At 60.3% G+C, this 22,359-nt stretch overlaps 1 protein-coding gene across 11 annotated transcripts in view; it reads left to right on the forward strand.

Moving 5' to 3' along the window:
• The window catches only part of CHCHD6 (coiled-coil-helix-coiled-coil-helix domain containing 6), a 100,293-nt gene extending 78,389 nt beyond the window's left edge, over positions 1–21,904 (forward strand). For 3 of the 11 annotated variants that reach the window (XM_043443077.1, XM_043443082.1, XM_043443085.1), the window contains 4 exons: positions 5,865–6,083; positions 11,693–11,763; positions 20,901–21,063; positions 21,594–21,770. In XM_043443077.1, the coding sequence (XP_043299012.1) occupies positions 5,865–6,083; positions 11,693–11,763; positions 20,901–21,063; positions 21,594–21,599 (459 nt within the window). In that variant the 3' untranslated portion in view covers positions 21,600–21,770. Of the gene's footprint in view, positions 1–5,864; positions 6,084–11,692; positions 11,764–20,900; positions 21,064–21,593 lie in introns of all 11 variants that reach the window. The other 8 variants (XM_043443078.1, XM_043443080.1, XM_043443083.1 and 5 more) reach the window with 8 other exon arrangements.
• Positions 21,905–22,359: the final 455 nt, after the last annotated feature.

The following is a 22,359-nucleotide window of genomic DNA, read 5'->3' on the forward strand; positions in this document are numbered from 1 at the left end:
CTGTGGACACTGTGGGCCTGGCTTCCTGCCGTTCTCCCAGGAGGAACAGAGGCCGTCCTGCCTCCTGTTCAGAGGGTCACACCGGGCAAACGTTGAGCACGTGCTGTTGGCCTCTGACGAGAATGTCAGGTGCCGTCAGGTAAACACGATGTGGCAAGCACCGGATGCTCGGGGCTGGTGGGGGTAGTGAGCCAGACTGTGGGGACCGCGGGCTGTGCGAGGCGGCAGGTCTCCCCCCGACCCTGGAATAGCACTCTGGAGGTCTTCCGTTCTATCAGTGGTGCCCTGAGCACGCCCCCCCACCCACCCCATGGTGAGCACGTGACCTTGAGCATGTGACCTTGAGCACGTGGGTGGCGCTGTCCAGGGTGTTCCTGCCCTCTCCTGTGACCACCCTCCAGGGAGGGGCCTCCTAGGAAACATACCCGCTTCACAGAGATGGTCTCACAGCAGACTCCAGTCGAGGCAATGCCCTGTTTCTTCTGGATGACTCTCAGATGTGTTAACCATGGAAAGAAGAATGAGAACCATGAGGAAAGTCAGAAAAAACCTGCCTCAGTAGAATTTAAAGAGGGAAAGCAGGCAAGTGACTCAACAGATGGAGGAGTTGAGCAGAAAGCAGAGAGTGGGTTTAAATGGAATCCGAGAGGCATCTGAGGGGTTTTGAAAGGGAAACATGCAGATTACGAAGATTTTAAGTTGCTGGGCTGTGAATGATTAACTGCTGGCTGAGATTCTGAGGCCAAAATCTTGCGTCTGTTGAAATGAGAAAAACGACAGTGGTGTTCGAAACTCCTCAGTTTTCAAAAAGAAACTCAAGAAGGATAAATCAGAAACTAAGATTTTTCCCTACAAGCAAGGAGTGGGAATGGGCTCAAAAGACAGGGTGGGTGAGGGACGTCTCTGAGCATATTTTTTATAAGTAGTTTGACATTTGAACCATGTTGCTATTTTGCTTATTGAAAAAATTAAATCAACAGAGATGGGATTAAAAATTAATAGAAGCAGAAATAAATGAACCCAGCTGTCTGTCAGGCAGATTGCAGCCTGCAGAGAGGGAGTACCCGGGGGGGGCATGGCCAGGTTCCCCTTCCCTGCTCCCTGCCAGGGGCAGCTGGGAGCCCTGGATACGCTGCGAGCCCCCGAGGGCTGAGAGGAGGAGCAGCAGCGGGGTGGCCCGTGTGCTCACGTGCCCTCCCAGGGACGGCCTCTCAGGCCCACGCTTGTGGCAGACGCCTGCCCAGGCGGGCTCCTGCTCCCCCAGGTTAAGAGGGAGCCCCCAGCAACACTGGAGGTTAGGGGGTGGCCCCCGACACGTGGCCCCAAGAAGTGTTCTTCATTTCTGGGGGCCAGAGACTCGTTTCTTCTTGTGAGGACCCCACGTGGCTCAGCAGCACACCGGGGGTCCTGCCCCAGCAGGACTGTGGGGCAGTCAGGGGCACTGGTCTGGGAGGACCGCTTCGCCCTGCGGACCAGAGAGAGGGTCCTTGCTCCCACCTGGACCATCCGTGAGCCGCTGGCCAGCAGGGCCCCTGGTGCCTGTAGGCCAGAGATGCCTTCCCACCTGGAACACTGCGGGGCCAGGCACTGCCAGAGGACCCCCAGTGAGCAGCTGGTGGGGAGCGCTTTCTGCCCCAGGCTCTCAGAGGAACCAGGCAGGTGCAGACATGCTGTCAAGGCTCTGTTCCCAGATGCCGAGCAGATTCCAAAGGAAACCCAAGGGAAGCTGCACCGCCCCTCACAGTCGTGAGATCTCTGAAAACTAGAGACAGGACTTGAAAGCAGTCAGGGGAGATGGCGTTCGTGACACTGATGTGATGCGTGACGGAGCCCCGTCTAACATCGCTGAGGCCGGGAGGAAGTGAGTGGTCTGATGCCAAGTCCTGAAAGAAGACTCTCAGCCGTGAATGCTGCACCCACCAGAGCTGTCCTTCAGCAGTGAGGAGGAAATGATGTTCTCAGGCCACAGAGAGCTGGAAGAAGCTGTGGCTGCCCAGTGTACCTGTGAAGAGTGGCAAACTAAGTTCTTGAAGCAGAGAAAACGATAAAAGAAATAATTTGGGAATGTGAACAAGAAAGAAATAACAGAGAACAAGTTAAAAATGCAGATAAATACAAGATTATCTTTTGTCACAGTAATTTTTAAAATCATATTTGATTGTTAAGATAACAAGTTAAGATGTGAGACAAATGCATGTACAGAAATGCATATATATATATATATATACACATATACAGTCTGCATATATCCAAGCAGACTGTAGACAGTGGAGAAGACAAGGGAATGTAAGTGAAGTAGGGATTGCAGACCGTACTCTGGGGGGTTGAGCGTCAGTAGCAGCAGGTTGTACGTTATGTGTGTGTTGTGATATTACACAGCACAGCCGCTGAGGAAGTTAGATGAAGCAGTCACTCAGACACACTATTAATAAGTCGGATGTTTAACCCACAGGAAGAGAGAAGAGAGAAACAGGAGGAACAGAGAGAACAAACAGAAAATATGTAATGAAATGGTAGACTTAAGCTCTGGCTGTCAGTAATCATCCTAAAGGTAAATGATCTAAATAAACCAATGAACACTGGAGGCTGACAGGGAAGATCTCTTTCTCTCTCTCACACATACACACGCACAGAGCTGCACTGTCTATAAGAAACTCAAATACAGTGCCAGGTGAAAAGTAAGGGTGAGCAAAGATACATCGTGTAAACATTGATCCGAAAAACCATGGGAGCAGTCATTAATATCAGATAGAGTGCTTCAGAGCAAAGAAAATCACGAGGCACAAGGGAGGGTGTGACCTGATGAAAGGATCGGTCCACCAGGAGGGCACTGCGATCCTCGCTGTGTCTGCACCGAAGAAGAGCGGTTTCACCTCCGTGGAGCAGAAATTGATGGGGCAGAAGCAGTCTCAGATAAGAGTCTGAGTCCTACACCCTCTTCTCAGCAATAGATAGAAAATCAGCAAGGATATAAAGGGTCCAAATGACATATAATCCAACAACAGCAAAATTCATATATTTTCAAGCACCCATGAGACCAAGATAGTCTGTATCATGGGCCATAATACTAACCATAACAAATATGAAAGACTCGAAACCAGCATATCAAAATATATGGGCTACAACTTAAGCAGAGTTGAATGGGAAATGTATAGCAATAAACCCATAAATTAGAAAAGTTTCAAAATCTCAAAAAATTAGGAAAAGAACAGCAAAATAAACCCCAAGCAAGTATAAGGAAGGAAATAATAAAAGATAGCAAAAAATATAATCATGACAGGAAAACGCCAGAGAGAACTAATGGAACAGACACTGGTTCTTGGGGGAAATTGGTGAAACCGACAGCCTCCAGCAGGAATGACGAAGGCGTAGAGAAGAGACAAGCCCCTTCAGCAGTGAAGCGGGCTGTGTCCCCACGGACGCCACGGCCACTCGAAGGGAATGGAGAAACATGACCTCATGCTTGTAGAGTCTGTGATGGAGAAGAAATGGGCCAGTTCTCGGAAAACCACAAACTGCTAAAACTCAGCCCAGATGAGGTCAATACACAGAATAGTCCTGTAACCTCTGAAGAAATGGACTTCATGACTATAAGACTCCAGGAAAAGACTCTCCAGGCCACATGGTTTCTCTGGAGAGCTCTACAAAGAAGAATTAAGACCAATTTTACACAATCTCTTCTAGAAAACAGATGCTTAGGGGAAACTTCCCAGTTCACTTCATGAGGCCATATTTGTCAGACAAGCGAAAACTACAGAGCAATGTCTCTCATGAAATTAGACACAAAAGTTCTCAACCAAAGTTTACTAACCAAATTCAGCAATGTATGAAAACAATTATACACCATGTGTTTATACATCACAGTATACAAAGTGGGGTTTATTCTGGGTGTGCACTGGGTCAGTGTCTGAAAATCAATGAAATCTGTCATATCTAACAATCTAAGGGGAAAATCATAGGATCATATTAATTGATCCAGAGAAGTATTTGACAAAAATCAGCTATATTCATGATAAAAACCTGTAGAAAATCAGGAGTAGAAGAGAACTGCCTTAACTCATTAAAGGACATGAGACAAGAGACAGAGCAAGTCCCCAAACCCTTAGCTGACAACCAGAGACAAAGGTGAGACTCTGGAAGTCCATCCCCGTGTGGGCAAAGGGGGGCTGTAACCAGGCAGGCACCAGCCTCTGAGCGAGACAGGAAGAGAAAATGAAGGCTGTAGGTCAGGAGGGAAGGAATGAGATGGTTCCTGCTTTCACGTGACCTGACCACCTTCGTGGATGACCAGAGGAGCCCAACAGAAGAAAAGAAAATCCTGAAACGAATGAAGGCATTAGCAAGGTCACCAGACACAAGATCCACGCACAAGAATCCATTGCATTACAGACCGCTGTGTGCTAGCAGCATCTGGATCCTGAGATTAAAGCCAGCAAAGCAAGATCTGTAAGCAGACCTCATCAAAATCAAAATCAAAACTTTGGTTCTGTGGAAGACCCTGTGAGGAGGATGAAAAGAGGAGCTACAGACAGGGAAAACATTTGCAGAGCACACACCAAACAAAGGGCTGTGATCTAGAATATAGAGGATACTCTGACAGCACTCCCCAAAATTAAATATATAAAACCCAACAATCCAATTAGAAAAATCCACCACGGGGCTATACGGATGGCAGCTGAGCACATGAAAAGAGTTTCCCCTCCGTTGGCTGTTAGATATGCAGATTAGACTTGCAGTTAGATGGTGCTGCGTACCTCTCGGGGCAGTGGACGCCTTTCCTTGTGACACGCCGAGGGGTGTGCAGAACTCGGCGAGGCCACGCGCGTCCACACGGCACACACGAGCTGGCGCAAGAGCGGTCCCCCGAGCCGGGGCGGACGCCTGTGCGCACGCCACAGTGGGCGATGGCAGATGAGGGTTATAACGTGGTGGGTCTTGAAAAGAAGATCTAAGCCCAAACTGATACAAAAACCTCCAGAAACAGAAGGAAGGACAGGAAGACTGTCTTTACAAAAGAACAACTGATCAATGTGGAAGGAGTGATGGACTGTCACCTGTTCACGGCTGCTGTAATGAGAATTAATTCAGATAAAAGCCCTGACTTCCGTGTTGGGAGGGAGTCTTCCAGCACCCCTCCGCAGCTCACGTGCTTGTTGTCGCGGGAGGGCTGTGGCCGAGGTTCTCCCCCTAAACGGAGAGGTGTCCAGTGGCTGTCAGTCAGGGTCACGGGCTCTGTGAGTTGGGGGTTCATGAGGAACAGCTCCCCTCTGCTTCCTGAGGCCGGGAGTTTCCTGTGGGCCTGAAGGGTCCTGGCTGCGGTAGCTGTTCACTGTTTATCTAGAATATCAGAGCTCCTCCGCTCTCAGGGAATGTGGTTGAAGTGTTGGGAGGTGAAGTGCCATCGTGACTAAACCAACTCTAGCGGCTTCAGGTGGAGAGAGCAGGTGAGTGGGTGGACAGTCAGGCTCCCCGAGCCTGGCCATCCTCTGCCCCTCCTCAGGCAGACGGCCCCCAGCCCCTGTGGGCGGCCACATGCGGCTTGGGCTGGAAATGGTTTTCTTGGGTCTATCTTGTTTCTTATGTACTTATTCACTCTCTTGTTGGGCTTTCAAGTTGCTCAGAGCCCCTTGTGGACCCACGTGCCAGCTGCCAGGCCCTCAAGCACAGCCCAGCAACATGGACCCCACGCCTGTCCCACTTAAGAGCTCCTGCTGGTTTGCTGTCTCCGCGTCTGTTGGGCTTATTTTTGGATATGAAAATAGGACCTTTTAAAAAGTACCCTTCAGCAACACCCACACGTTAGGCTTCCATGAGAACCTGTTGGCTTTCCGGGGTGCTGTGACATTTCCTGTTGGTGTTTGCAGACCCTGAGAGCGACCGCGCACCAGGGTCTCACGTGTGTCCTGTGCCCACACTGCGGAGTTCCCGTCTCAGCTCGTCGAGGTGTCCGTTTGTGGAAGGAGCTAAACCCTCGCTTGCATCTATTGTTCTGTGTGTCAAGTTCTTCCACGGAGGAGGCTCTGGGCAGACCGCCTGTCACATCCAGCTCCCAGCCTCAGTGGACTCTCTGCAGAACCAACAAGGTGAGGTGTGTGACAGCACTCGGGGCTGGCACACAGCAGGTGCTCCTCACAGCCCCGTTCCCTCCTGGGGATGAAGTCAGAGCGGAAAGAAGGAACCCCTTTTCCAGAGTCTCCTACAATCTTTAGTAAACACTTAGCGAGAGCCTTTATGGTGCTTGAATTGAGTTAGTCATTTTTGCAGTAATGCAGGAATTCTCTTTAACTTAGGTAATAATTTACGCTTCATGTACATTGAGCCAACAAAGTTCCGTATAGTCAAAGCTATGGTTTTTCCAGTAGTCATATATGGATGTGAGAGTTGGACCATAAAGAAGCCTGAACATTCAGAAAACTAAGATCATGGCATCCAGTCCTATCACTTCATGGCAAATAGATGGGGAAACAGTGGAAACAGTGACAGAATTTCCTTGGGCTCCAAAATCACTGCAGATGGTGACTGCAGTCATGAAATTAAGACATTTGCTCCTTGGAAGAAAGACTATGACCAACCTAGACAGCATATTAAAAAGCAGAGACATTACTTTGCCAACAAAGGTCCATCTAGTCAAAGCTATGGTTTTGCGAGTAGTCATGTATGGATGTGAGAGTTGGACCATAAAGAAGGCTGAGTGCCAAAGAATTGATGCTTTTGAACTGTGGTGTTGGAGAAGACTCCTGAGAGTTCCTTGGACTGCAAGATCAAAGCAGTCAATCCTAAAGGAAATCAGTCTTGAATATTCATTGGAAGGACTGATGCTAAACCTCCAATCCTTTGGCCACCTGATGCGAAGAAGCAACTCATTAGAAAAGACCCTGATGCTGGGAAAGATTGAAGGCAGGGCAGGACGAGAAGGGGACGACAGAGGATGGGATGGTTGGATGGCATCTCTGACTCAGTGGACATGGTTTGAGCAAGCTTAAGCTCAAGCTCAAACCGGGAGATGGTGAAGGATAGGGGAGGCTGGCGTGCTGCAGTCCACGGGGTCGCAAAGAGTCGACACGCCTGAGCGACAGAGCAGCAGCAGCACTTGGCTGTGTTATCCCCGCGGGGCCTGCTGTCCGGCGGCATTTTGAAGTTGTCCTGAGATCAGACGTTGGCGCCAGAGGAGGTGACAGCGTGCAGAAGACTCACTGTTCAGGAGGAGCGGGGGTAGGCCTGTCTGCACAGCTGACTGTGGGAGTGGATGTGTTTCCAGTCGCCTCGGAGGTGACAGGGCCCGTGAGATAGTCTGCCCTCCTTCCTCTGATTTTCTTTTAAAAATTCTTAGACTGCAAGTACCAAGCTGCTGGGGAACGAGGTGCCCCTCTGCAGTGTGCAGCTTGGAGTAAAGCCAGGCTCTTCAGAGGGCGGAGCTCTTTCTGGGGCAGCAGCAAACCAGGCTCAGCCTCCCCTGGCTTAAGCAGTGGCGCTCACTTTGGGTACCCAGGGGACCCCCGGGAACTTCTTTAAGCACGATGCCTGGGCCTGCCCCAGACCACCCCCCACCAGCCTGCAGGCTGGGCTCCGACAGCCCTGTGGCTCCAGGGCTGAGGCCTGCAGGTGTGAGGCCACAGGACGGGGAAACACGGGGGGCGGGACCCCAGCGAGGGCCCCAGGAGCTTAGAAAACGGCTGTGCTGCCTGTGGGGGCCCTGGTTCTGTACCCCTGTGCTCCCAGTGTCCCAGGCACTCAGGTCTGTGGGAGCTCGCTGACCAGCAGGGCCGGGGCCAGTCTGCCCGTCAGACAGGCTGGGGGCGCTGCTGCTACATGCCCCTGACCCGGCTCCAGCGGGCCCATGCCCCGACTGACCGCACAGCTGGGGCCAGGTTCTGGAAGCAGGCGTCTGCGGTCACTGCAGCAGGAGCATCCTCTAGGCCCGGGGCCCCGTCTCAGCACCAGCACCTCTGCGTGGGGAGCCTGGTCAGCACTCCTGTGGCCTGAGTCCCTGCCCCGTGTGGCTCCCGGTCCTCCAGCTGCCCATGGGGAGTGATCCTGGGACCTTGACCCTGCAGCCCTTTGCTCAGGGTTGGGTCGCCACTAAGTCACAGAGTGTAGTTAAATTTTATCTCTTCATTTTGAAAAATTCTTTTTAATTTTCTGTTGTGCTGTGCATTTTGTTTTCAAACTAATTAGCTATTCATTTAGCCAAATATGTTTCTGCAAGTGTGAGAACCAGCTGACCCGCATGGAGGCCTGGCTGCCTGCCAGGCTTTTGTGAGGACAGAGCTGCCCGCCTGGCGGCCAGTCTCCCGCCACCATCGCAGAGCTCACGTGTCCCGGTCCCTTGTCTGCACTCCCAGCAGCTCCCCACTCCAGCTGGAGCTGACCCCCGTCCTGAAGGGCCCTGCTACAGAGCGCGAGCGTGGACCCCATGTTACGTGGGCCTAGTGCAGTGCGCGTGCGTGCGTGTCTGCATTGATGTCTGCATCTACAGAGGACTGTCCACACAGCTGCCCAGGACGCTCATTTTCTCTCCCGTATGGGGCGAGCGGCAGCCCCCCAGCCACACTCAGCAGCCCCTCGACATGCGAGGACGCTCAGCCCAGCCCAGGGGAGCCCGGGCCTCGAGGGGCTGCAGCAGGAAGCGGCGGGGTGCCTCCTCCCCGACTGTTCCTGAAAGCAGGTGTTCACAGGGGGCTCTCACCTGGAGCCAGCGTCACACTCCAATTAGCAGTTCATACCGTGGCCAGGTTGTGCTGGCAGCTGGTCAGGCGCATGAGGAAAGAGGCCGTGGGAGGATCCAGGCCGTGGGGGGCCTGGCGGGAGGGACCCCAGCGGAAGCGCCGCTCTGGGCTTGGAGGGCCCGCTGGTTGGCTGTCCCGGCCTGGGGTCCCCCTGAAGCCCCTGGGCCCCGTGTCCCCAGGTGGTGGTTTGCTTCTCGCGGCCACAGAGCAGAGCCATGACCGTCTCTTCCTCTGTCCTGAAGCGTCCAGTGAGATGCTCTCTGCTGGGGGAGGGTCCGAGCCCCTCCTCCGGCCTGGCCCTCGGCTCTCTGCCCCGGCCATGTGCCCCGTGTCGCCCTGCACTGGTGGATCTGCCCTGCTCCCCCCTCAGCCGCTCCTGGGGGCCGCTGCTTGGGCACCGCCAGCGCCAGCAGCTCTGGGCATGGATGGGGCGACGTAGCTGGGACTCCCTTCCACGGAGAGCTTTCCTCCGGGAAACGCAGTCTCCCTTCCAGATACTTCCCTTGGCTGCCGTGCAGTAGGCTGTGTAGTTTTTAAGGGTTTCATTGTTTCCTCTGTGCAGGCCCACCCACCCAGAGCGTTTTAAACTCGCCGTCTCCATGGCCTCTGCAGCAGTGCCCGCGACACTACTCAGGGGGCTCTGTGACCGTCCGCAAGGCACGGAGGGGCAGGGCAGCGGGCTCCCGGGGCTCCAGCTGCCGGGGTCCTCACGCAGGAGCCGCGTGCTGCCCTCCCAGCCTCGCGGCGCCCACCCTGGTGCAGCCGTCCCACTCACCTGCACCCTGTCTTTTGATCTGAGAACCCAGGCCCTTGGAGAAATCAGGCAGGATGAAATATGGAAACTGTTCATGAAGTAATTGAAGAAACACTGTGACTCTTAAAGCCCGTGGAGATAAGGCTCATACCTTCTTACTCATGTTATTTAATTTTTAATGGCAGCTTTAATTAATGGAGATGAGGTCTTGTGGTTTCAGACTCACTCTGAGCAGCATGAGCGGAGGAGGCTGGCTGTTCACGGGCCGAGGAGGGGGCTCTGAAACCCTCGGGTCTGCTTTAGGGGACAGGCGACCACCAGGTGCAGGAGATGGGGTGCCACTGGGTTCCCGGGCAGCAGGGCTGGGGGGTCACGGCGCCACCACACTGAAAAATGAAGCCTTGCAGTCCCTGTGGTCAGGCTGTGGCGGGACCCCCGGCATGCACAGGGTCCTGGCGTGTGTGGGGGGTACCCCGTCCTTCCTGAAGCCCTTCCGTGGAGCCTGTGAGGGCCTCGCTCTCACTGGCTGCAGGCTCAGAAGGCGCACCTTGCAACGGCTGCAGGAGGCTGGGTGGACGCAGGGCGCTGCTCCCTCCAGGGCAGCAGTGTGGGCAGCGGTCCCACTCAGGCAGGTCGGACGGGCAGGCAGAAGGCGGGCCTCTGAGTCCTGCGGTCGTGGAGGAAGCGGCTCCGGGGTTATCGGCGCTTCTCGGCCTGCGGGCTCTTCCTGTGACAGACCACACCCACCACAGGCCTAGCCCACAGCCCGCCTGGCCGTGGACCTGGGCCCCCCAGTGGACCCAGGTCACCCCACGGACCCAGGCCACCCCACCAACCCAGGTTCCCCCATCCAGGCAGTGCATGAGGGCGCAGGTCGGAGCCGCGCGGCTCCCTGGGGAAGGCCGGGCGTCAGCACGTCCCTGCAGGGTTCGGGGGAGCCTGGTGGGATGAGGGGAGCCCCGTTCCTTTCCTGCCTGTTGCTCTGGATGTTCAGCCCCCAGTGCTCATCGAGGTGAGGGATGTGCTGGGGGAGCTGGGGCTCACACCATCACTGGGGTGGGGGCCTGGGCCCGACAGCTGGCACCCCAGCACAGCCCAGAGCCGATTCCCGCCCCTCCTGGGCCCCGCTTCTCCTCAGAACCCTTTCCATGTGCCTGCCAGGAGGCAGCTCCCCGGGCCGAGGAACCAGGGCAGGGCCGAGGGCCTGGTCCTGGTGCCCCCCCGTCACCCCAGCCCCTGAGGTGGATGATGGGGTCCATGGGGCCAGCGCCCGCCCTGCCGGGCTCTGACCCGGCCTCCTGTTGCCTCCTCTGGTCCAAAGGGTCCAGGCTGCCCGCGTCTCCCATGGAGGTGGAGTCCCAGTGCCAGGCTGGGAGGCTGATGGCCGCGGGGGCCCCACGTGACCAGGCCTCCTGCACTGAGGTGGGAAGGCGCGGGCCCAGGCCTGTGCGGGCCACCGGGCACCTGCTGGGTGTCTGAAGGCAGCCCCGGGTCAGGTTCCTCCCGTGGCGGCCTGCTGAGGACCATGTCCTGGGAGACGTCGGGCCCTCTTGGGGCCTCACGGGAGCTGGGGGCAGGCATGTGTCGGTCTCCCCTGGACGTGCAATTTGTGGGCTGCTGGGCCGGGTGCCTGAGGCTGCTCGCCTGGCACAGAGAAGTGGGGGACTGACCCGGGGCGCCGTGGGCTCCAGCCCGGCTCCGTCCCCCGCGGCCCCCGCCCCCCGGCTCTGCCCTCCGTGGCTTCTGTACCGACGGCCTGCGCAGCGGGGTGGCCTTGGTCGGAGGGTAGCGTGGGCCCGGGGCCTACAGGCCCTGCAGTGCGGCGGGCGTCCTGGGCTGGGGTCCGGGCTTGGGGCAAGTTGGCTCAGATCTCTGGGCAGCAGAGGCATGTATGACGGGCTTGCATGCAATGGCGCTCAGCAGACGCCCTGAGAGACGGTGAACGTCCTGGGCTGCGGGCCCCACAGTCTCCAGGTGCCTGTGTAGCCCAGAGTGGCCTGTGCTGTGAGCTCACGAGTCGCATGTGTGACCACGTGTCCATAAAGCTCTCCTTCAGGTGGGCGAGGGCCCCGCTCGTGGGGGTGCGACCCCCGGGCCGGGCCCGTCTGCTGTGCCGTCGGGACCGGCCTCTGTGGGCCCAGCGGGGCGGCGGGCGGGGTGGGGCCGCAGGAGTTCTCCGCGGTAACTGGGTGGCTCTGTGCTCTCTCTGCAGAACCTCGAGACGTACAGGCTGTCATCACAGCAGTTCCACGAGGCAGCTGCCAAGGTGGAGGGCGCCATCAAGTAAGAGCCCCTTCTCCTCCTCCCTGCGAGCTCAGCTGTGTCTAAAATCTGCCCCTCAGGGAAACCTGCCCGTGCGCCTCATCCCACGCTTCTGGAGGGACACTGACGGCCATGCGTCCCTTCCTGCTCTGAGGCCCCCGCTCTGTCTCATGTCAGGGGTCGGGGCAGAGCCACTCCAGGCCCACGTCCTGCATGTCCTGCGGACTCAGACCCCCAGGGAGTCAAGAAGGGGTGCTGCTGGCCCCTGGTCCTGGGGGTTCCGGGGTGACCCAGCCCTGAGCCACACACCTCTGCAGGATGCTGGCTGGGGGGGCTCGGGCAGCACAGGGCTGAGCTACAGCGTCATGTCCGTCTGTCCTCCCGCGCTGAGGGCCTGGGGGCAGAGCGTCAGGAAACAGGGCGCAGCCTGAGGCAGACGCAGCTGTTACTTGGGGTGCAGACCTGGGAGGGTCCGCAGGACCCCGTGGGGCGGGAGAGCGGGCCTCAGGGCCTCGCACGGCGACAAGGCTGCGGCTCTGCTGAACTCCCAGGGGCGTGTCGTCTCCGGGCCCGCGTGCCTAGGCCAGAGCGAAGGCCCCAGGAAGCGTGGTGATTGTGGCTCTGTGCACAGCTGTGAGAGGTCTGGGTGGCAGTCCGCGGGCCCCGGCAGAAGGCGGCGGTGCCAGAACCCGGGAGCCCTCTGTCCCAAGGGTCCACCTCTGGAGAAACGGCGTGCAGGGCATAGGCTGGCCACCGCCGCCCTGGGGCTTCCTGCGTGCTCTCCAGAGGCCACAGGTTTTATCGCCCAGAACTAGGGCCTGGGTCCCTGGTGCAGTCAGACCCCAGGGAGTTGAGGGCCCCAGTTCTGAGGCTTCTCTGCCATCCAGCCTCTGGGAAGTGGAGAGTACACCTCGGCTGATTCCTCAGAACCCCTCAGAGTGTCCCCAAACCATCACTCCTGCTGTCACCCCCACCCCTCAACACATTTGCAAATGAGGGGAGGTTCAGGGTCACTGCCTGGGGCAGCCTGAGACCACGGACCCCGTGGGCAGCCCCTCGACAACCGCTGCAGTCCCGCCAGCCGGACCCTACTGACCATTGGGGTCACGCTCCAGCAAGCGACCTCCAGCTCCTCCCAGAGGCTGCTGGCTGTGTCGTGGGCATGGACCCTCCAAGCCCCGCACCCCAGAGCTGGCCGTGGCTGCCGCACCCTTCTGTGTGGGGACCGCCTGCCGCCGCCCCCTGGGGACAGTGGTCAGAGTTGCACGGGCTCACTGAAGGCGACACGCTGTTCCCCTCCCTGTCCGTCGGGCATATAGCCCTGTCCCTGAATTGGCTTCTGGCAGTTCCTCAGGGATCTTGGCCCTGGGACCTGGCCCGTGCCTGTCGGGTGTCGCCGTTGGAGCCCCGCTGCAGTCCGCCAGGCTGTGGGACCAGGCCTCCCCTGCTTCACTGATGCTGTCTTCTTGGCCCCGGGGCCTGGCCTGTGCCCATTGGGTGTCGCCGTCGGACCCCGCTGCAGTCCGCTGGGCCACGGGACCTGGCTTCCCCACCTCCTCTGATGCTGTCTCCTTGGTCAGGGAAACTGGCTGTGTCTCAGATAGGGGCGAACTTCTCCATATTGGTTAGAAGTACAGACTTTCTAAAAGTGAAAAACGGGATCACTTCGGTTCTAGACGGGAAAACCAGTTTTATGACATTTGGTTCCCCGTTTTAAAGACACAGTCACTTGGGTTTGGGAGTCGTTTTGGAAAGAGCGTGCGTCTTGCGCGTGGCTCTGGATCCCTGGCACCTGCACAGCCCTGCTGTGTCTTGGCGACGTGGGACGCTGGCCAGAGCGGTGGCCGGCTTTCCCCTGGGTCTTGGTTTCTGCTGGCAGGATGTCAGTGTTGGCACGAAGCCAAGGGGCCCCGGGCCTGTGATGCTGCGTCCTCTGTGCCCTCCCCACTCTCCAGGGTCTGCATTCAGGCCCACCAGCCTGTGCCATCACCACCACTGGGCGGTCCTAAACTAGGTGTCCGTGCTGCTTCGCAGGTCCCATCCGCCCCAACAGCCTCACAGTGACGGACCCCGGGGCCCAGACCTAACGGCGGCCAGTCCTGGGGGCCCGGCTCTAACAGCAACCAGTCCTGGGGGCCCGGCTCTAAAGGTGACTAGTCCTGGGGGCCCGGGTCTAAACCATAGGTGACTAGTGCTGGGGGCCTGTGTCTAAACTTAGGTGACCAGTCCTGGGGGCCCAGACCTAACGGCGACCAGTCCTGGGGGCCCTGCTCTAAAGGTGACTAGTCCTGGGGGCCCGGGTCTAAACCATAGGTGACTAGTGCTGGGGGCCTGTGTCTAAACTTAGGTGACCAGTCCTGGGGGCCCAGCTCTAAAGGTGGCTAGTCCTGGGAGCCCGGGTCTAAACCATAGGTGACTAGTCCTCGGGGCCTGTGTCTAAACTTAGGCGACCAGTCCTGGGAGCCCGGGTCTAAAGGTGACTAGTCCTGGGGGCCCGGGTCTAAACTGTAGGTGACTATTCCTGGGGCCTGTGTCTAAACTTAGGTGACCAGTCCTGGGGGCCCGGGACTAAACAGTGACTAGTCCTGGGGCCCAGATCTAAACAGTGACCTGTCCTGGGGGCCCGGGTCTGAACTATAGGTGACTAGTCCTGGGGGCCCAGCTCTAAAGGTGACTAGTCCTGGGGGCCTGGTCTAAGCGGTGAGTAGTCCTCTGGGCCCAGGCTCACGGGGCGGCCAGTCCTTGGGGCCCAGGACCCCCGGGTGCCTGGTCCTCGGGGCCAGGCTGGAGTCCCGGGGGAGGACAGCCCCTCAGCCACGTCCGGTGCCTGGCTGGAGCACGTAGGGTTGGAAGCCCGGTGACAGGAGACCCTTTGCTCTCAGGCTTTGTCGTTGTGGATGCCTCACGTCCGCTCAGGACCGTGTGCAGCACAGTGCGAGCGCCTGTTTAAGCAAAGGCCAAGAGTCCGGTTGAAGCCATAAGAGGAAAAATAGGACTTTTGTAACACAGAGCTTGCTGCTCGTTCTGGGTATAAAATTTATGACACTTTCCATACGGTAATGAGCAGTGAAGCTGCAGAGGCAGCAGAATGCATCTTGAGGGATTAAGGAAGATCAGGAAGCGTGATTTGCGGCATAGCGAATCTCTCACATGGTGAATGGAGCTGGTCGGGAGGTAAAGTGCACTCGGCGAGGGCTGGGCAGGCCTGGGTCGGTGGGGACGGCAGGCTCCGGCTTTTGCTTGGGCTGACGTGGCAGGAAGTGCTCAGCCCAGGAGTTCACGTGGGTTTCACATCGAAGGCCTGGGCCCTCCCGTGCAGTATGTGTGTGTGTTGGTCTGGGCACAGTGGGTCACTCGCAGCCCCCCTTGTGGTGAGCCTGGCAGGGCCGGCGTTCCTGTGGGCAGCGAGCGGGTGGGGGAGGCAGACCCTTCCTGGACCCTGACCTCAGCCTCTGCCCACTCTGTGGACAGTCACACCGCCGGGCGCCGGTGGGCTCCTGGAAACACACATCAAGCCCCTCACCTAGTCCCCGTGGACCTATCTCTGTGTCTGTAAGCGTGGGTTTGTGTGTTCACGTTAAATACCGCTTTGCTGCCCTGTAAGGTCAGAATGTTCCTTTAAACCTCGCAGGACTTCTGTTGGTACTTGTGGCCGTGCTGGGTCCTCGTTGCCCCACACACGTCTCCTCCCGCACGGAGGGCAGGCCGCCCCTCCTGGGGTGTGTGGGCCACTCACCGCGCGAGCTTCCCCGTCCCAGAGCGCGGCTCCAGGCACACGCGCTCCGTAGTTGTGCTCACGGATGTAGTTTATGTCCCTCGGCGTGTGACTCTTCCCAGACCAGCGGCAGAAGCTGTGTCCCCCGCGTGGGTAGGTGGATTCTAACCTCTGGACCACCAGGGGCGTCCTAGCATCAAAATGTATGTAATCTATTACTTACTGAAGGAGACTGAGAAGCTTCCCAGTTTCTTCTTTTGCCGATATAATGACAGTTGTGACAGACGGCTGTAACGCACTTTGTGCACTTTAAACCTTCCTAGAGGGGATCGTTGGTCAGAGAACACACACGTGCACACACACCTGCTGGGCTGTATTCCCCACTAAGCCGGGCTTCGGGCGACCCCCTGTGGTTTCTCAGGTGTGGGGCGTGGCGTGCAGACCCAGCTTGGTTCTTCCCCTGATGGGGAGCCCTGTGCCGTCAGCAGTGGTGTAGAATCCCGCCCAGTCACGCCCTATTGTCCTTGGGTCTCCTTCTGGACTCTTGTGGGGCCAGCGTGTGCGTTCCAAATGTGTGTAAACATACCTTGCAGCTCAGTTATTTAAGACATAAAATATGCAGCAGAGCAAGTCCTTGCACCTGCGAGCTTCTTCCAGCGCTTTTTTCAGATGATGCAGAATCACTTTGTCACACCTCCTGCTGCCCCCGTCCCAGCTGGAAAAGGGGCCCTGGTGGGATCTTTCAGGGATACAGGCATCCTTTCGAATACATTCAGTCGTCTTAAATGGCCATGCATGTTGGGTTTTATTTTGAAGTGATTTCAAACCGACAGAAAGGTCTCAGGAATAAGAACTCATGCATTATCCCAGGTACCTGGTAGGTCATGCCCAAGTCTGCATCTTCACAGCCCCCCCTAGAGACAGAAGCACCGTCTTCCTCTGACCCGGTGAATCACCGCCCCAGGGCCTCCGGTCCACCGAGCTGCCCAGGCCGTGCTCCGTGACCACAGAGGCCTTCTGTCTGCAGCCCCACCACAGGCCCTGGATGCGTCCCTCTGGCTGCGTGGCCCTTCCTGTTCCAGCACCTCCACAATCAGAAGGCAGGGGTCTGAGCTGGTGATGCGGGGGGCCGGTGGGGCCGACGGGGTGCGGACAGAGGACCTGGGGGAGGGGACAGGTGCCCGGGGATGCGGGAACTGGAGCGAGCAGGACCCGCCTCGCTTCCTCCCACAGCCCGCAGTGCCCGCTGCATCCTGGGGCCTGGCCGCCTCCCTGCCAGGGTGACTGCTGGTCAGGCCAGGACCCAGCTCTCCCCAGGCCCCCTGCGCCCCCTGGCATGGGCTCGTGGAGTGCACACATGGTCAGGCAGCAAGAATGGGGACTCGTGGGCTCGGGGCGGCTGCCGCTGTGGTGCCGGTGGACCCAGATGTGTTGTGTGCACCCACAGTGTGACCCCAGTGGGGATGGTCCTGGTGGCAGGCTGACAGGTCGGGAACGGGCAGAGAGGGTGTAGGAGAGAGGCCTCGGCCATGTTCACTCCCTGTGCTGGGTGTGCGGGGTGTGATCCCGATGGGGACGGGTCCAACCTGAGGAGACTCAGAGGTCGGGGCGTTGCTTCCGACGTGGAGGCACCTGGAGGCCCAGCAGAGAAGCAGGGGGAGACTGCTGGGCACGCAGGCCCCGAGCAGCCCCGTGTCCCCACGGGGCCCTGCTGCCATGCCCCTGTCTCCTGTCCCCGAGCCCCACGTGGCCCTGCTGGCCAGCCCCCGATGGGGCTCTGCTGGGCTCGGCTGTGCTGGGCTGTCCTCTGCTTGCGAGTGACTCCAGTCAAATCCCTTTGCAGGGCTAGGGGTCTTCACTCAGACCAGCTGAGGCTGAAGCGGCCGCTGTGGCCCTCATCCCGGGGTCTGCATGCCTGGGCAGCCAGCCTCAGGTTTCGGCCACTGCTTCTGGTGGCTCACCCCTGGATCCTGTGGTCACGGCCCCTGTCAGCCCCTCCTGTGGGCTCCATGCCCATCTCACGGGGGCAGCCACGGACATGCCAGAGGCAGTGCCCCCGCCACTGTGTCCTCGCAGCTGCAGATGGACCCCAGGGATGGGCCCGGCCCTGGGCAGACACCGCGAGCGGCTCCCACCGGTGCCACGCCTCACGGGCCTGCGGTGCCCCTGCCCGGCCCCGGCGAGCCTCCTCCCATGGGCGCAGTGCCCTGGACGCCACACTGAGAGCTGGCCCTGAGGGCCCTGGGCCTCAGCATGCAGGCAGGGACTGCTGGCCCATCTCTGGGCAGAGGGCGAGGGCCGGGGTGGTACAGCTGTGCCCGCGTGAAGGCTTCGGGAGAGCAGGGGCGCAGCAGGGTGGATGCCGTGTCCCGCATGGCGTGGCGGCTCCCAGGAAAGCACGTCAGGCCACTGGTCTGCCCTGGGTGCTGGGGATGCTGGGGCTCGGTGGGGCTGGGGCAGGGGGCGGGGCAGCCTGAATTCAGTTCTGCAGGAGATCCTGGCCCGGGCGCCCCACCAGCGGGCTTGGAAAGGCCCCAGGAGTGTCTCGGGGAGCCAGACTAGGGGGACTCCAGTCAGCAGGAGATGGGTGGCCTCAGAGAGAGCGGGGGAAGAGGGGGTCCAGCATCTGGGTCCGGGAGTTCCTCAGGTGGCGCTGCTCCTTCCCTGGTGCCTCCCACCCCTGGGCCTCCAAGGGACCACAGGGGATGGCTCTCCTGTCCCGGGGGTCCTGGCCTGGGCCTGCTCAGACACCCCCGAGCCCCGAGCCCTGCTGGCCCCTGGGCCCACGTCCTTTCCACGCGTCTGCTGAATCAGGAGCTCCTGGGTGGGGGCTTTTTCACCAAGGACCAGAGTCAAGAGTGGCCTACTGGCTCTGTACATGAGTGTGTCTGTGCATGTGTGTGCACGGGTGCGTGTGTGCAGCCCAGGGAGGAGCCCTGTCAACAGCTAAGCAGCCCTGGGGGTCTGTCTGTGCCCCGTCTCCTCGGGGCAAGCTCTCCCGGGGTTGGGCCAAGGTGGAGGCCCCCGTGGCTGCTGGCCAATGGCTGGGCGCACAGGAGCAGCCGTGGCCGGGGCAGTGCACCCTCAGGGAGCAGCCGGGCCTGCCCGGCCCCGACAGAGACGGATGTCTGGCCCCAGGGAGCCCCCAGCCCTTCAGTGGCGATGAGACGCTTGCTCCCACGTCCGCTTCGCTGGCGTGGCTCAGGACCGAGGTGTCGGAAGGACGTCTGCTGGCCGGGCTCCACTGCAGCCGCCAGGGGGAGGTTATGTCAGCAGTGGTGACGGGAGAGGGGCGGTGACGTGCTCTCGTTGGTGGAAGGAGAGCCTTCAGAGGGACATGTGAGGGGCTGGGCCCGGGCCTGCGGGCAGCGGGGCTTGCAGGTTTGGGGGGCCGGCCCCCCGCTGGCACGGGCACCCGCCCTCCCAGTTGGGGTGTCTGGCTCTGCAGGGAACCGGAGTCTCGCGTGTCTTCTGCTGCTTTTCCGTACCCTTGGCGGTTTCCTCTCCCGAACCTTTGGGGAGTTTTCCAGAATTGGAGTGGATCTCAGTGGATGCAGCGTGGGGGGCCGTAGAGCCAGACAAGCAGGCCATTACGCTTGCCACGTCTCGTGCGGTGTGGCCTCGGGCAGGTCACCTAGGCCCTCTGATACCAGCGTCCCCACCTGGCAGAATGGGCCACTGTGTGGGTTCGGACTGGGCAGGCTGGTTCTCAGAATGACGCGGACCTCAGGTGCAGCCAGGGCAGCCTGGAGGCGGCCTTCCCATCCGAGCCGCTTACCGAGGAGCCCTCTATCATGGAGGATGTGGGTTCTTCTCTGTTAGAAAGGGACTGGCCAGCCGTCTGCCTCCTGCTGGCTTCCGCCCGGCCGGCACTCCACCACTTCCCTACACGGCCGACGGTGTGTTTCCTGGGCTTCTGCAGCCAGTAGGCAGCTCCCTCGGAAGCTCGAGGGGTCTCGGGCCTGTGTCCAGCGTGTCCCGCTTCTGTGCTGCTGGGAGGCCTGGCATCCTTGGCTCATGGGCGCGTCACTGCAGCTTCTGCCTCTGATGCCACATGGCTTCTCCTGGTGGTCTGTGTCCCTCCTCCTTTGGAGGGGGACACTCGTCAAGCTGGATCAGGGGCTGACCCCACCCTAACCCACCGTATCCGCCAAGACCTCGTTTCCAGCTGAGGCCACATCCTGAGGTTCCAGTCTCGCCCAGCCCCGGTCCCCCCTGCCCCCCATTTAGGCCGGTGTGAAGGACCGTAGGGGGTGCCAGGCTGGAGCCCTGTCCAGGCGCAGGGCTCCGTGTGCAGGGTTGGCGGGGTGGAGGAGGGCAGACGGAAGCACACAGGAAGGTGTTTCAGGGGGCGGCCGAGAGGGCACGTCTGTCCGGAGGCATTTGAAAGGCCCTCCGTTAGCTTCATCCACGTCAGAGGGCCTGGGGCTCCGAGGGGAGGGCGTCGGGCGGCGCTGGGGGCCGGGCAGTTGAGAGACTGTGGCGAGGGCCACCGAGCCCCCTCCAGCCTTCAGCTGCGGACACGGGCAGTCTGACCTGTGTCACAAGTTGCGTTCTGTCCTGGTACCTGCCGGGGGCTGGACTTCAGGACTGGACCTGGGGCAGGGCCGCTGTCCCCCTGCAGGTCCCGGGGACGGGAGTGGGGTCCTTCCCAGGCGCCCAAGCTCAGCCTGGGCCCCAGGGCTCCCGCGTGGACCCGCCCGGAGCCCTGGAGACACTGAAAGTGCATCCCGGAGCCTCCTGGTCTCAGCCGCTGGGTTCTGTGTGGGGGGTGGGGGGGTGAGAGACGGCGCCCCACCTGGAGCTGCGGGGCCAGGGTCCTCAACACACGCGCCCTGGGGCGTGAGGGCACGTGTGAGTATGTGTGTGCACGTGTGAGTGTGCAGGTGTGTCCACATGCGTGTGTTCATGTATATGTGCATTGTGTTCATGTATGTGTACACGTGTACCCGCACGTGTGTGCACATGAGTGTACCTGTGTGCGTGTGCTTGCGCACAGAAGTGTGAAGGTGTGTGCGGGAGAGCATGTTGGGCCCAGGGAGGGGAGGGTGGGAAGGACCGTGGGGGAGGCGTCAGAAAGGAGCTGACTTGAGAGTGAACTCTGCTTCGCTTTCTGTATTTGCTTCACTCTTTGAAAAAAGAGAACGCAGCCGTTCTTCAGATGAGCACCTTTGGAGTCTAGTGTGCGGCCCAGGCCTCCCTTGACAGGCACAGCAGGGACGGTGACCCCTCCAGGCCGCCGCGGAGATTCCCCGGGCAGGGGTCTGGGCATCTCCACTCTGCCCTAGGCATGCTGTGGTCTTCCGGCGTCCCGCGTGTGTCCTGTGTGTGTTAGCTGTGAACTCAGACGGCTCCGGGGGAGAAGCGGGCCCACAGCCGGGCGGGTGGGCGGGGAGCCCCGCGGGCGCTCTGGGGTGACCACAGGCCCCTCCCGTGTCCGCAGGCCGCGCAGGGTGGAGCCCGTGTGCTCGGGGCTGCAGGCCCAGATCCTCCGCTGCTACCGCGACCACCTGCAGGAGGTGCTGCTGTGTGCCGACCTGGTGAGAGCCTACCAGCACTGCGTCAGCTCCGCTCACAAGGCACGCGCAGCCCCACCCGGGCTCCAGGTCAGGGCGGCTGGCTGGTCAAGCCAGGCCCTGGCCTCCAGGGCGGCGGGGGAGCAGGCCGATACGGGGTGGGAAGCAGAACGGCGAGGTGGCAGAGGCCAGCATGCGGCCTGATGGCCCTGGCCTGGGGGTGGCAGGGGGTCGTGGCAGTCCCAGGCTGACCCCGAGGCCCTGCCTTGACCCTCCCTGCCGATCCCAGGCCCCCGAGAGCTCCGGGCTGCCCAGGGCAACAGGGAGGGGCAGGTGCCCGCGGGTCCCCTGGGCCTGGGCCGGCCGCAGCCCTGCCGCCTGTGTTGTTGTGGACGGCGCTGCTGAGCGGGTCCCACAGAGAGAACAGGGGGGGCCCTCGTGGGCTGGGGGGAGCCGGCCTCTGCACCGAAGCTGGGCCCAGGGCAGGGGCGGGAGGCCACGGGCGCACAGCCGAGGGGGCTCTGTCCAGGCCTGGGGCCGCTGGGGAGGACCCCCTGCTCAGCGCTGGTGGAGCAGAGCCGGGGCCAGCACGCCCAGTGACTGGACTCTTCTCATTGCAGGGTTGACGCAGCCTTGTGCCGGGCCCACCGTGATGTGGAGCCTGAAGCCTGGACCTGCTGTGGGGCCACTGTCCAGGCAACAGCCGCGGCCTCCCCGCCGGCGCCACTGCCTCTGTGCTGGAGAAGGCTGTGTGCGCCCCAATCGCAGACAAATAAAGCAGATGTCTGTGCCTGGTGTCCCTGGGCTGCCTCCTCGTGTGCACGCAGCCCCCGCAGCCCTGGGCCAGGCCCCGAGGGACACCCGCCCCACCGCCCCCGGCGCCTCCTGCAGAGACCATCAGGGTCCACCCCTCTGAGCGGCGTCACCCTGGCCTTGCGGGAGTGGGGCTCGAATGAGCCTGAGGAAGGCTTCACAGACGAGGTCCCGGCGACCCTCAGGAGGGCGGGGGTGGGTCAGGGGACAGAGCAGGCCGAGCCCGGGGCTGGAACTGGCAGGACTGGACACGAATGGGGAGGGGGACCAGGCTGACTCTCGGCCTGGTGAGCTGGTGCTGGGGACCACAGATGAGGGCCGGGGGAGACGGAGTCGGGGGGGGATGGCTGGTGCTGGGGACCGCAGATGAGGGCCGAGGAAGACGGGGTCTGGGGGGGACGGCCGGTGCTGGGGACCGCAGATGAGGGCCAGGGGAGATGGGGTGACGGCTGGGTGTGGGACTAGGGTGGGGCAGCATCCAGGGCTGGGTGGGTTGCCCAACTGCACGTGGGCTGAGGAGACACCCCCCAGAGACCCGAGCGGCATCCCCGGCTCTGCAGGGGACAGACAAGC

The sequence above is a fragment of the Cervus canadensis genome, chromosome 22, assembly GCF_019320065.1.
Source record: "Cervus canadensis isolate Bull #8, Minnesota chromosome 22, ASM1932006v1, whole genome shotgun sequence".
In the NCBI taxonomy this organism is placed as follows: domain Eukaryota; kingdom Metazoa; phylum Chordata; class Mammalia; order Artiodactyla; family Cervidae; genus Cervus; species Cervus canadensis.